At 40.7% G+C, this 13,694-nt stretch overlaps 1 protein-coding gene across 2 annotated transcripts in view; it reads right to left on the bottom strand.

The window, feature by feature from the left end:
• Nucleotides 1-13,694, bottom strand: part of TDRD7 (tudor domain containing 7) — a 90,709-nt gene that overhangs the window by 17,884 nt on the left and 59,131 nt on the right. For both annotated transcript variants that reach the window (XM_067039743.1, XM_067039744.1), the window contains 5 exons: nt 11,287-11,473; nt 6,774-6,885; nt 4,669-4,871; nt 3,511-3,645; nt 1,653-1,739 (listed from right to left, as the gene is read on the bottom strand). In XM_067039743.1, the coding sequence (XP_066895844.1) occupies nt 1,653-1,739; nt 3,511-3,645; nt 4,669-4,871; nt 6,774-6,885; nt 11,287-11,473 (724 nt within the window). The remainder of the gene's footprint in view (nt 1-1,652; nt 1,740-3,510; nt 3,646-4,668; nt 4,872-6,773; nt 6,886-11,286; nt 11,474-13,694) is intronic.

Raw genomic sequence — 13,694 nt, 5'->3', positions numbered from 1 at the left:
TCTGGGAAATGTCAGTATGTTCTGCAGACTAGTTAATAATATTGTACCAATGTTAATTTCCTGATTTTGATAATCGTTATGTAAGACGTTAACAATTGGAGATGGTGGGTAAAGGGCATATGGGAACTCTTTAAAATATTTTTGCAACTTTCTAAAAGTCTGAAATTACTTTAAAATAAAAGGTTAAAAAATTAAGTATTTGTGCATTTATATATCATACACTAAACAGCACAGAGCTTTAAAATTCAGATAATGTTGTGTTCTTTTTAACAAATTATGTTTTGAAGTTTATAGCTAAGCACCCAAATCTTACTCATATAACTCCAGATCTCAACTTTCTGACACACATTCACATTAATGACAATAATTATTTCAAAACTGATGCTTTCATTAAAGTGGCCATGACCAGGATTTACTTAAATAAAAAGAAAATCAGTACAATTAAGTTATCACAATGTTGCTATGCAGTAATAAAACTCAGTAAAGCAATGATTCTTACTTTGGGTTGGTTTCTTTGAGAATCTTAAAAAAATTATGAATACTTTCCCTCCAAAATATATAATACACACACACACATATAATTTGCATACAGTCGTGGGGGAGGGGTCCAGGTGCTCCCTGTAAGCAGAGGTCTTTGCACCTAGGTTAAGCACCACTGTGGAAAAAAAAAAAAATCAAGCCCAGATTTGCAATTTTACTAACTGGGCAAAATAGATATCAAAAAAAAAAAAAAGACAAAGAAAAGAAAGAAACCACAAAAATCCAAAACTTACCTTTGAAAAACATACAGAGATTTATGACAAAATATAACAAACCTCCTTGCAAATTCATAACTGAGCTTGTAAGAAAATAAAACAATTATTAGGCAGGCCCTGGAAATAGAGGAATATGTGAACACTGAAACCCAAGCCATCCTGGGCAGGGGTGAGGGAGGACATGAGATGCCCCCAAGAAGCCAGAACACTCAAAGGGCTACCCCTCGAGGGAGGGGTGACTCTGGAGAGCAATTAGGCATTCCCTATGCCCAGAAATTCCACTCCTACATATGTACCCTGGGAGATATGCACAGAAAGGTTCACAGTAGTGCTGTTTATAGCAAAAAATTCGACACAATCTAAATATCCATTGTCAGAAGAATGGAGTGATAATGTTGGCATATTCATACACTGTTACAGCACAGAGCAGGGAAAACAGATTACATCACAAACATAATGAATGAAAAAGCATGTTACAGAAGAATCAATACATGTTACAATTTGTGTAAATTTTTAAGACATTCATTCATTTAGTTATACTTTATTCATGTTTTTACTATAAATATTATATATACTATTCACTTCTACATTTTAAATATCTCTATATTGAAATATACAGATAGTAGAAGTATGTGTGTATAGACACAAATATAGTAAAAGTCTAAAGCAGTGAATAGGAAGGAGAAACAACAAATTCAGCTGGTAGCTCCCCCAGGGGTGGGAGTAAAAGAAAGGGCTGCAGACAAGGAGCATCAGCTGTATTGGTTTTATGTATCATATTTTATTTCTTAAACTGGTGATGAGTATATGGATGCTTACTCCATTTTTTAAAAACCTCATTTATGTGTCTGAAATATTTCATCTTAAGTTTAAAAAAAGTCAAGTGACTGATTTTACCTCTACTCGTAACCATTTTCCTTTGTAATGGAAGAGGCATATTTTCCCACAGAAGGGTAATGAAACGAAGTACTCAGAGGTCACGTGCTGCAAAACAGAAACGCATGACACTTATTACTCTCAGCAAAGAGCACGTTGCTACACCATGAGAAAAACACCGCTCTGGCACAGGCAAACTGCTTCACCTGTATGTGATCAGACTTTCAGCGAGGTGTGTGCTGCAGTGGACGCAGCACATGTACAGGGGTTGTAGGGCTTCTGCCTTGTTTCTCATATGTTGGTGGCAGCCATCTACCCTCCTTCCTTGCACATGGCTCATAAATCAGCCTTGTTAAAATGTCTAAAAATGTTAGCATGTAGGTCAGTATAATTGATCCAGGCTCAGGCACCGTCAGTTAAACACAAAGAGGGAAGATGAATCTGATCAAATGAGCAGCCTGGATGAAGGGGAAGCAGTTAGGCTAGCTGTTCATAAGGCCTCTTCTTTTCATCTTTTAACATTCAAGATTCAAAGATAAGATTTTAATCCAAAACAAAAGAAACGTTATCAACTCAAATATGGATATCAGTGCCAGTTCAATGTTGTTCAATGTTTTCATCCTCCTCCTCTGCTGTAGCTTGAAATGGGGGACCTGCCATTGCCTCTTTCCTTCAGGGTGAATGTTTCTACTCTCCCCAAAGGCAATATCTCCTTCCACTTGAGTTTCCAGGGCACTAAGAACTATCAAGAGTGCTTTTCACCATTATAGATTATAAGCACATGCATGCAAATGAGTAACTAGAGTCACCCTCTGGATGTCTCAGATTTCTCTAGGATAGATCAGCAAATCAAACTTAAGTAATGACCTTGATATACAAGCTAAGACATCTGTAACAGAGAAAGAGGTAAAGATATAGATCTAACATCTCGATTCTAGGCTGTAGTCTAAATACAAGTTTAATCCACTTCAGAAAATATTTTGGAATACCTATTTTATGTAAGACACTAGATAACTTACTACAGTACCTAAATGAATTAGGTACTTACCAGAAGCTGGTGAGGCTCAGTCTCTGCCCTCAGGAAGCCTATACTCTAGTAAAGCAAACAAATACCCAAACAGCTAAAACAATGCTGCATACAAGTGTCATGAGGCACTCGGGGTGCTCTGTAGGTCAGAGGCAAAGGGTTCACTTCCAGGTGAGGGGGTCAGAGATGAAGCGGCATCCGAGTTTAGTCACTTGGAAACCACAGCATATTGTGGATTACAACTATAATGTCCAAGTGGAGGTAAGGAAATCCCTTCAGGACCTTAAAACAAAACCTCTACAGATTCTGATTCAGAAAATAATACTAGAATTAAAGGGAAAAAAGATTACTAATAAATGTAAACTGCAGAACCACATTTTCCAGGGCGCAGGTTCTCTCAGGGACCATAAAGAGGTTGGGGAGTGACGCCTCGGTTTTATTCTCCTTCTAAATTCCATGGTTCCATCTTTGCCCAGGCAGAGGAGCCGGCTGCTTGAGCAGACAGTCACAGGCAGCTGCACTGTAGGCTCATCAACCGCACCTTGTGAATGACAAATCTACCGGTTGTTGCGCACCTTCTATGTGTCAGGCCCTGTGCTAATAATAAGCAGCCTTGTGACTTGTCCTCATAACAATCCTGTGGGTACTCACTATTATTATCCTCATTTTACCATGCAGAAACTAGTGGGGATTTTTGTGTTTGTTTTAAATTCTGAAGTCTGGGGCTCTTACCCTCTATTTTAGAGAGTCTACCTTAAAATATACAAAACTTACTACACATGTACAATTTAGTGACTCCTCTTGTTTGCAATGTTAGGACTCATCTTAGAGGTGGATGCTGCTTGGCCATACCTTACAATGAAAGTATTCCTCTATCTTATGCAGAAGGTCGTTGAGCTTGTTCAAACCCTTACAAGGCACCTGGCAGTACAGTGTGCCGTCGGAGCCAATATTAGTCACTCTGACATGTGTGTACATGGCATCGACCTGAAACAAAAGACACAACAAGGATGTGAGAACAGAGTGCAGCTCTTACCTACCTAAGGGGATCTACCTAAATAGCTCATTGAAAGTTTCCGCGCTTTTCAATCTTCTAAGCAAGCTGGAGGACAGATAGAATGAAATTCGTAATGTAGATGTGAAAAACTAGTTTGCATACCACTCTTTCCAAAAGGAATATCTGGTATCATTTGTGTCAGGCACACAGTAGGCATTTTGCATACATTATTTTATTGCCACTTTCTAGTGTCCAAAAGGCTAAGAGTATCTTTAGCTCTGCTTTAACTCTGGTTTATCTTCTCCCCATTAATTTAGAAAAAGAATTATTATATAAAACATATTTTTGCAGCAGTAACAGAAATGAAAATAAAAAACTCTCACAAAATCAATTCCATTATCAGTTTACTTTCTAATCCACATCCATGGGCCACAGGAATTTTTAGTAACTTTTAAAAATTATAATCACAGTAAGTTTAATTTTAGCCATTTTTAGTCAAATCATAATATAAAGGCAATTCACTGTTGTTCCACTTACTAAAACAAATATTTTCCCAGTGTTGCTACGAAGCCTTAAAAATTTTCATTTTTAACATCTCATCCTATTCTTTCAAGTGGCTGCTCTATAATTTATTTAAAGGTGTCCTCTCCTACAGACATCTATGTTCTTCACATTTAAAAAATGTTAAAGATAGCAATTTAATAAGCATCTTCACTGATCTAACTTTCCCTTCATTTGAATTATCCTCCCTTATTATCTTTGCAAAATAATTTCATATAAAATTAATGTATGTTCATTGTGGAAACTGGAAAATAAAACAAAAATCCAATTCTTAATAATTACTATTTATATTTTGGCATTTCCCCTTCTTTTAGCTCCATTCCTTCCTTTTTTTTCCCAATACATACGTAATCTGTCTCTATCTAGTGTTAGCCTAAAAGGTACAACGTTCTTTTCTGGTGAATTTCTTTCCTGTGATACTCGTGAATAGACAACAGTGGTCACAGTGGTACCTGAAGGTGAACTTCTAGTGACTTGTCATATATGGCCTTTAAGCAGGTGGCATTGATGTTGATGTCATCTTCTCCTGAGGTATCATACAGAACAACCAGTGGAATATCAGCTTTTTCAAGTATTTCCACTGCAAAGATCTTTCCACAAGTTAAAGATTCAACCACCTTCACTAAATCAGTATCATCACTTAGAACTTCCAACCCTGAAAAATATTGAATATTTAAATTTCTACTTAATTAGAAGAATCATTTTAAGATGCAGAGATTGTGTTTGTTTTGGCTACTTATTACAATTATGAATCTACTACAAAATTCTTAAATTTTATAGGGAAGCTTTGTTATACAATCTTCTTTATAGTATCTACCCTTAGGTTTAAAAATATTTATCATAACACGAATGCCCTTTTGAATGATTACACGAAGGCGGGCAATCTTAAAACAAGAAGAAAAGTTGACAATCAATCTGAATTTCTACCATAGGAGAAACAGCCTTCACTTTACTTACAAACACATATTTAAAACAAAAAGACTAACATGTAAAGAAGTTGTCAGCCAATTATGTCTGCCAGTCATGTATTTGTAACACTCTTCCTAAAAGTATACCCTTGGTTTTTTCATTTTCCAATTAAATATGCATAATTATTTCTTGCATGAACATGCACTTATTGAAAATTTAGACAACCTTCCCTCCTCCCTTTCATTCTTTCTAAGTAAACCATCATGGCCCTGAGAATACCAAAGAACTTTTGGATTTATAAAAGAAAGATTAAATACTGTTTACTGTAATATGGGTATTAGGTGAATTTTACTGCAGTCTAATTATTCTTTAAATTCTTGGAAAATTGTTAATTTCATATATCATAATATGACAACTCTAAGTTAATCTATTAAACTAATTAAACTATGGCATCATTTCCCCAATGGTATTACAATGTCTATTTCTATATTTTTCCCCTCTAAATCCGTAAGCAAAAGTTTACAGACTCCTTCTGACCTACCTTTCTCTTGTTCATACTCTGTTCTCCAGACACACACCTCTATAGCTTTTATCAAACCTTTCATTTCAGCATCCTAAATCTTTTCCAATGCTCTTGATATGTTCTTTTCAAAACTAACTCCCATAGGTTTGTAACAGGATTTTTAAATTACTCGAGCTTTATCTCACAGAGAGAGCCAAACCCAGTTCCACTGACATAAAGACATCCCTGCTGGGAAGGAGTCACTTCTTCATGGGTCTAGTTTTCATGAAAAAAATTCTGATCGTTTTCTGAATAGAGCTCTGGCTCTCCTGCATGAGGCATACGTATATTCTAATGTCTTTCCTCATCATTAACATGTGCCCCCCCATACTTTCAGGTCATCCCTACATGTCACTCTCACACATGTGCATTTCTCTACGCTTCCTTGAGGAGGAAAGAAAAGAACAGTGATACATGACAGTGCCAGAGACCACACATGACCCACAGCTGGACTCGTGCTTGGGTGCACGAGGGAGTGTTCCTTGCTAACAAGCAGCACCACGGAGTCCACCTCAGTGGGAACGAAGCTGGGAGTCACTTTACAACAGGTCGAACAACATGATTTACACTGATCCTGTATCCCACGATACAGGGCCTCGAACAGCTGTTACTAGGGCAGTTAGGGCAACAGCAACCAAACCCTCTCAGATGTCCAACAGGCTTTTTAATAATAAAGTTAAATGTGCTATATGTTATATATAACATAACAAAAATAAATTAAAACATTATAACATTTTTATAATGATCAAATCTTACAAAGAGAATATTAAACATGAATTTATTTATATCTTTCAAGAAATAACAGGTTTTAACACCTTGAGATACTTAATACGTTTTAGGATTTAACCACCCCAAAGTACAATGGTAATACATATCAAAGCGGAGAGCGCTTTTTTTTTTACTTTAAAAAAATTTATTTATTTATATTTTATACAGCAGGTTCTTACTAGTTATGTATTTTATACATATTAATGTATATATGTCAATCCCAATCTCCCAGTTCATCCCCCCCGAGCCCCCACTTTCCCCACTTGGTGTCCATACGTTTGTCAAAGTGGAGAGCACTTTAATAAAAGTTTCTTTTACCTGCGAGCTTACACTTTGTAGCTTGGAATGACAGTGAACAGAACTTCGGGTTCAATTTGTATGCTTTGCTCTTTTCAACATTTTCACTAAAACCATAGTCAACATAGTATACCTAATGATAACAGAAACAACAACGTTTAGGTTCAAATAAAATTCTTTTATCCTCACTTCTTAAAAAAAAATCACTTGATGCATTGAACTGGCTTCATTTTACCCCATAATCGGCATGTGAACTGACACCACTGCCTGGAAAATGCCAGGGGAGGTGCCCCTGACTTAGCCCGGAAGAGGAATGCTGGGAATGGGACCAGGGGTGCCAGAGCTCCTGACTTCCAGGCCACACTCCTCTGCTGCGCCTTTGCCAAAGGGGAGAAGGGGGAAGAGTGCTGAACTCCGATGCCTTCTGTTGTCAGCTTCTCAGCAGCACACGTACCTGGTCTGCCAGCCCTGACTGCCCCCACCCTTTCCTTGCTGTCATAATGCCTACATCACCTTACTCCTTCTTGATTTAAACAACTCCACTAAGGATCTGCTTCCTTAGGCAGATCCTTATTTATTTCTAGAGGAGGCATCACACTGGTGGTATTTATCAGATTCTAAATCCCCAGAGCAGCACTTATGATGGCTTGCTCTCAGCTGTTATGCTTCCAGGGACCAAGATGTTTTCTGTCAATGACAACAATGATGTCATGGCTGGATAACATGGAATTCTACACTGTAAAGGTAGGTAATTCTGGGTTTTGCGGGGGGGGGGCTGTGAAGCTTGGTTAGGCCTTCATCCAATTCAGGAAAAGGTCCCAAGTCTGCTGGACAGAGCTCTGTGTTTACAGAAACTTGCATGGCACTTCCTCACCACCATCACAGATCATGGAGAGCCTGGATATTATTTTATGTGTATTAATAAAACCTTCAGTTGAAAAGGACTATATAACCAACGGCTTTTTCTTTTTGGAGAAAAATAAAATCTAGAGACATTAAGCTGTGGTTTAGAATGATAACTAGGAATCAGAGGAAAAGTGTTGAAAACTTAGTACACTTCTCTAATTAAAGCAGATGGTTATTACAAAAACAGAACAAATCACAAAAACGCAGGGCAAAGGCATGGCAAAGAAATACCAAGTGACACAGAGTTTTACTTTCTGCAGTAAAATAAAGTCCACAGCTTCTGAGCAGCAAGATTCTGACAGTAAGTATACAAAAAAAAAATTCTCCCCATCAGAGAATCTAAGGAAGAAAAGAATAGAGAGATGACTAACCCCTTTCCCTGACCACCTGATAGCCGTGTCTGTGGGGCCTGTATATCCCACGTTGGAAAGGATCATCTCTTAGAGTCCATATCTTTTTTTTTTTTTTTTGGTGCTAGGCGGGCCTCTCACTGTTGTGGCCTCTCCCGTTGCGGAGCACAGGCTCCGGACGTACAGGCTCAGCGGTCATGGCTCACGGGCCCAGCCGCTCCACGGCATGTGGGATCTTCCCAGACCGGGGCACCCTGCATCGGCAGGCGGATTCTCAACCACTGCGCCACCATGGAAGCCCTAGAGTCCATATCTTGACTCAGTGCCCGCCGAGGCCTTGATCCCTGGCAGGGTCCCCACACTACAGCCAGCCACTCCTCCAACCCCTAATTAGCACCTGCTTTTCCTTCCCAAAGGCCTCAGGATTCATGCAGCTTTTTGTGTCCTTTAATAGCTATCAACACCCACAATTTGGATTCTGCTCTTCCTAGGCCTAAAATGGAGACAACATGTCTGTGAATAGGACATAGTATGTTAAATCATGATTCCTGTGCAATTTAGAATGTACTCCTAGTACTAAGAGACTAAAGAATACTGCTCTAAAATCTTCAAAGGGTTTCTGTAATGTCTGGAGCTTGTTTTCTTTTCTTTCTTCTTTTGAATCACGATACCATGTATTTGTATGTCAGCTGCGGCTCATAAAACATCTGCCCATGGACTGTCCAGCTGGACTCTCACCACCCTCTGTCCTGTGTCCTTTGGCCCTGAGATCAGCACAAGCAGGCTCATAATCCTGGCATCGGGCCCCAGTTCATTCCTGGCTCTCTGGCTCCCTCAAGTGGCCGCAGGTCTCACAGCACCACCTGAGTAACCAGAAAACACCCGGGGGATGTGGGTCTGCGCCAGGCCAAACTGGCACCAACCTGAGAGGGTGACCGCATGTTTCTGTTTCTCATACTCAGCAAGCTCTGTGGAAAGCAAGGAGGGAATCTGTTCTTGCTGTCAGGAACAGTAAAATTCAAGAGAAACAAGACTTTCCAAGTAGCTGGGGTTTCTCCTAATAAAGGGTAAAATTCATCTCTGTCTGGTTCATGGGATATGGGGAACAAGATCAGGCCAAGACTGCCACAACTACTGCTGCCTTAAGAGCTTACGGCTGTACAACACACCAAGCTACTGCATTTATTCCTCACACCAGCTCACGCTCTCAGAAGCAATGACACAGCCGACTGCTTCCTCCTTTATGAGGTACTTTCCTGTTCTGGCTTCCGTGACACTGTCTTCTTGGTTTTCCTCCTTCTTTGGCCATTCTGACAGTCTTCTTTGCTCCTCTCACACCCAACATCTAAATGCTGAAGTGTTTCAGAGCCTAGTTCTGGGTCCCCTTCTCTGCTCTATGGGTGATTCTTCCTCGAGGAGATCTGACCCAGTCCCATGGCTCCAAGTAGCACCTACACGTTGATGCCTCCCACCCTGCTGCTACATTACCAGTCCTAACTTCTCCCTGAGCTCCAGGCTTGTCCAGGTGAAATCTGATAGCTTTTCTCAAACCTCACAGGTCCTACAAAATTCTTGATTCTCCTATATATTGGTTCTTTTCCCTGATTTCCCAATTTCAATAAATGTCACCGATATCCACCAGGTTGCTCAAGTCCCAAACCCAGCAGCCATCCTGAATCTTCTCCTTTCTTCTCTTCCACATCCAATGAATTAGTGTCCTGTCAGTTCTACCTCCAAATACATCCTGAATATGTCCCATTACCTCCGTCTCCACTGTTCCTGCCCTAATTCAGGTTACAAGCTGCTGGCTACTGCAATAGCCAACTAACCAGTCTTACTTTCCTTCTCTACACTACTACAGTCCATGCCCCACACAGGCACTGGAACAATCTTTGAAGCAAATAAACCAGATCACATCTCCCTGTTTATCCCTTCCTTCAAAGTTATTTTCTATCATAGCACCCTGGCTATTTCCTTCACTGCTCTTAAATTGTCCTGTTTATTTATTGTATACTTGTTCATTATCTGTCTTCTTTTACTAGCATATAAGCTTCTTGAGAACAAGGACTTGTCAGTCTTGTCTCCTGCCCTAGGACAGTGGAAAAAATGAACGAAAAGTTTAACAGGCAGATACTAGCATAATGATAGTGTCTGATTTTATAGGTAAGGAATCAGAGAAGTTAAATAACTCTCCCAAGTCCACACAGCTAGAAGTGGCAGAGTTGGGACTCAAACTCAAGTCCAACTGACTCCAGAGCTTAAACTCCCAAAGTAGAGGTAAGGAAGGAAGGGGAAGGCCCAAGTGATTTTTGCCTTATAGATCTGAGACTGGGAGATATCCTTGTGGAGTATTGGTAGCATTTATTATAAACACTGATGCACTGTTGACATGTCACCGGGGTTTGTATGGTTCTTCTCTTCATAAGCAATCCCTGTGCCTTCAAATAGCTTAAGTTGTGTTGGACTTCCTAAGGGCAGGGAAACGGTCAGCAAGTAGACTGAAGTTTAGCTAGGAATGTCTGGGGCAGTTATCTCCTATCGACTAGAGGCCACTCAGGTTTCTCACTGAGCACAAAGCAGTGATGGGTCCACACTGACTGGGGTCCTGTTCACCTGGACGTCCCGCCCTCGGCAGTGCTAAGGGTTCTGAGATGTGCTAACCCTGCTTGCAAAACTTAAGACAAAACTGTGCCTTCGTGAGTGAGTTCTGGTTCTGGGTCTCTGAGCTGAGAGAAAGAAGAGGCAATGGGGCAGAGGATGATCACCACGAATGTGGTCAAGCCTGGTAGTGCTGGAGCCTCTCATGGAAGAGACTGGTGAACGAGCCCTCTGACCTTTCCAAGATGACCAAGAGGGCAAGGCTTGGGGCATGGCCCAAGTCTTATCTGGGGTTCTCCTTAGCTGGCTGTGCAAGAAGCGAGAGAAGAATGCCATCTACTCTAATCAGTATGGTTTCCCTCACTCCAAAGTACTGACCTTGATAAGAAGCCCACAGAGCTCTGGTCAGTATTCATTATATAACCTTGGGGGATAGGAATAGAGGTTTTTTTTCCTGATTACATCATGGGTACTACAATGGAGAAGAATTTTTTTTCTTTTTTTTAAACTAAAACTCTAAGATAATATAACTACCACTGACTTAAAAGTTGACAGACATAATCTTTTACAGATACTATCTTTTCAACTTCTGGGGAAAACTAAATATAGTTAGAGAGGACACAATATTAGAAGCAACATTTTCATTTGAAAAATAATGTGTTTGTCTTCATAATGCTTGCCTTTATTTTGTTCTCTTCTGTTGAGGTGACCTGTGCCCGTAACCAAGCATCCTCCTCAGCATTTACAGCCAGCAACTGGCCAATCTGCACAGTCTGGACTGGTGTGATCTTAGGGTTCTTACTGTAATACTCCTTCATCTCATCTTCCATTAATTCCTGAGCAGCAGAATAGTCTCTGCCCACATACCTAAATTAAAGGAAGAGAATACAAATGAAGCAAACTGGAAGAAGGAAAGCTACAGGAATTCATTAATATTACTCTGTTTTTCTACGGTCATCTTTGGTTCCAGGCTCAGACTTGCTTATATTGACAGGGAGAAGAACATGGAGTTAGTAAACATTTGTATCTTGGAAAAGGAGAATACAATACTGTGGAGCTTACAAAACAAGACCAAGGTCCAACACACCACACAACAGAGCAAGTGCTCAACAACAATCCAGAGAACTAGAGGATATAACAGTAAGCAGTCAGGGAGGACCAGGTTGAGAGAAGACTCAAGGGAAAGAAAGAGAGGAAGTGGAAAGGAAGACACCAGTGGAAGCCAGATGAGCAAGAGTCAGCCTGAGATTTTGACTCAGGCTGCTGGAGATCTGTGTAGGTTTCTGAGAAGAGAATGTAGTTGATAGTTCTGCCTTAACTAAGGCTGGGTCTGAACAAGTCTCAGTCTCTGAAAACCAATGAAATCTGACTCCTCCTAGAGAAAAACAAACCCTTGAAAACAATAAATACAACCATGTGACAACCCATCCCTCCAACTTACTGAACAAATTTGAACAAATTACAACAAAATGTTGAGGTCTGACCCTTAAAGAGATGACATGTTCTAGATAAATGCCTCTTTAAGTTGCAGGCTTTTTAAGAAATGTTTTTTTCCAAGATACTTTTCTATCCCCCTTCTACAATTTTCGGCTGTTGACAACTGCAATCACCTTGTCCTAGTTTATGTTATCAAAACATACTGTTTTGCTTTCTGCCATAAATACGCTGCTGCTTCCTTGTCCTTTAGTCTTCAGAGACGATTCCAACAAGAGCCTCCTTCCAGGATGGAAAACCTGGCAAATCAAACCTGGCTCCTTTAACAGGAGCTATCTCAGCCATGGGATGAAGCTTTTTGCATTTGAAGGCTATGCTGTACCAGCACCAGAATCACCTGGCCAGGGAGATGGGGGATATGCTACAAGAACATTGCTCTTTGAACTGTTCTAGCTTCTACTCAGGGCCCAAGTGGTCCTATACAGCTTTCAGAAACTATTCCTTTTAGGAGTATCTTCCTGTATTTTTGGTAACTATCAGCAGGGCAGAGGAAACCAGAGTCAACCTATTTGTTACTAGAGGAAAAGAAGCTTTTAAAAGCCCTATACAAAATGGAAATAATGCCTCTTTTGGAGGCAATGGCTATTTTAAAACAAAATATGACATGCATATTATTCACTTCAGAAACAGCTGTAAAAGCTTTGCCATACTCTATCATTTAAGGTTACTGAGCTTTACAAATGTTAGGGTACTGCCTGGAATACAGCCACACTCTTGGCTCTGGAGTATCCTAGTAGATCTGCAGCTCTGCCCAAGTGCCCATTTCCTGGGACCTGGAGTCTCACGGGGCCTCCTGGTAGCGCTGCTACAGTCCTGGGAGCTCAACTGGCAGAGGCCTAGGCTGTAGCCCGTGGTTTGGTAGTCTGCATAGCACGGGCTCCTGCCAGGGAGGAGTGAGGTGGTGAGAAGCAGCATGAGATCTGCAGGCAGCTCCTGCTCTCTGCAGCCACCAACAGAGAACGATGCTAGCTACATGCCCTGGGAGGTGTAAGGAGGTAATGTGACAGTTGGGATAAGAGTGGGTAGTGGCAAGAATAAGGTCATACATTATCCCCAAATTACCTGAGCAAGTGAACAAAGAATGATATACAGGCCAATTTAGATATGCCATAAATACAAAGTTAATTTTTAGACTGGAGACAACAGATTCCCACACTTGACCTAAGGGTTCTGCCATGGCACCTCCCTGTAACTTTTATGAGTCACAAGGCTACTAGTTTCCAGAGTCTACTTCCTGGGTAAAGGTGTGGATGTAGAATAGGGCTCAGCCTGCTGGGATCAGGGCGGTGGGGGGACACTAATGACCTAGGGTCAACCTAAGGGCAGACATTACCCATCATGCTTGCTGGTTGCCAGCCACCCTGCTGAACACGTAGAATGCCGGCTCTGGGATTCTAACTTCTACTGAAAAAGGGATCTAGATAACCTGAGGACCCTGGACCTAATCATCCTGGAGTAGATTGAACCCCTGTCCTATTGAAGTCCTGGAACTGATCCAGATTCCTGCCAACTCTTGGGAAGAACGTAAGAAATCACATGATTCATCCAGTCCAGTGCTGGGTGCTTGGTCTCTGAAAGTGGCACCAATGACTAC

Source organism: Kogia breviceps, chromosome 8, assembly GCF_026419965.1.
Source record: "Kogia breviceps isolate mKogBre1 chromosome 8, mKogBre1 haplotype 1, whole genome shotgun sequence".
Taxonomy (NCBI): domain Eukaryota; kingdom Metazoa; phylum Chordata; class Mammalia; order Artiodactyla; family Physeteridae; genus Kogia; species Kogia breviceps.
This window is presented reverse-complemented; position numbering and strand designations above follow the sequence as displayed.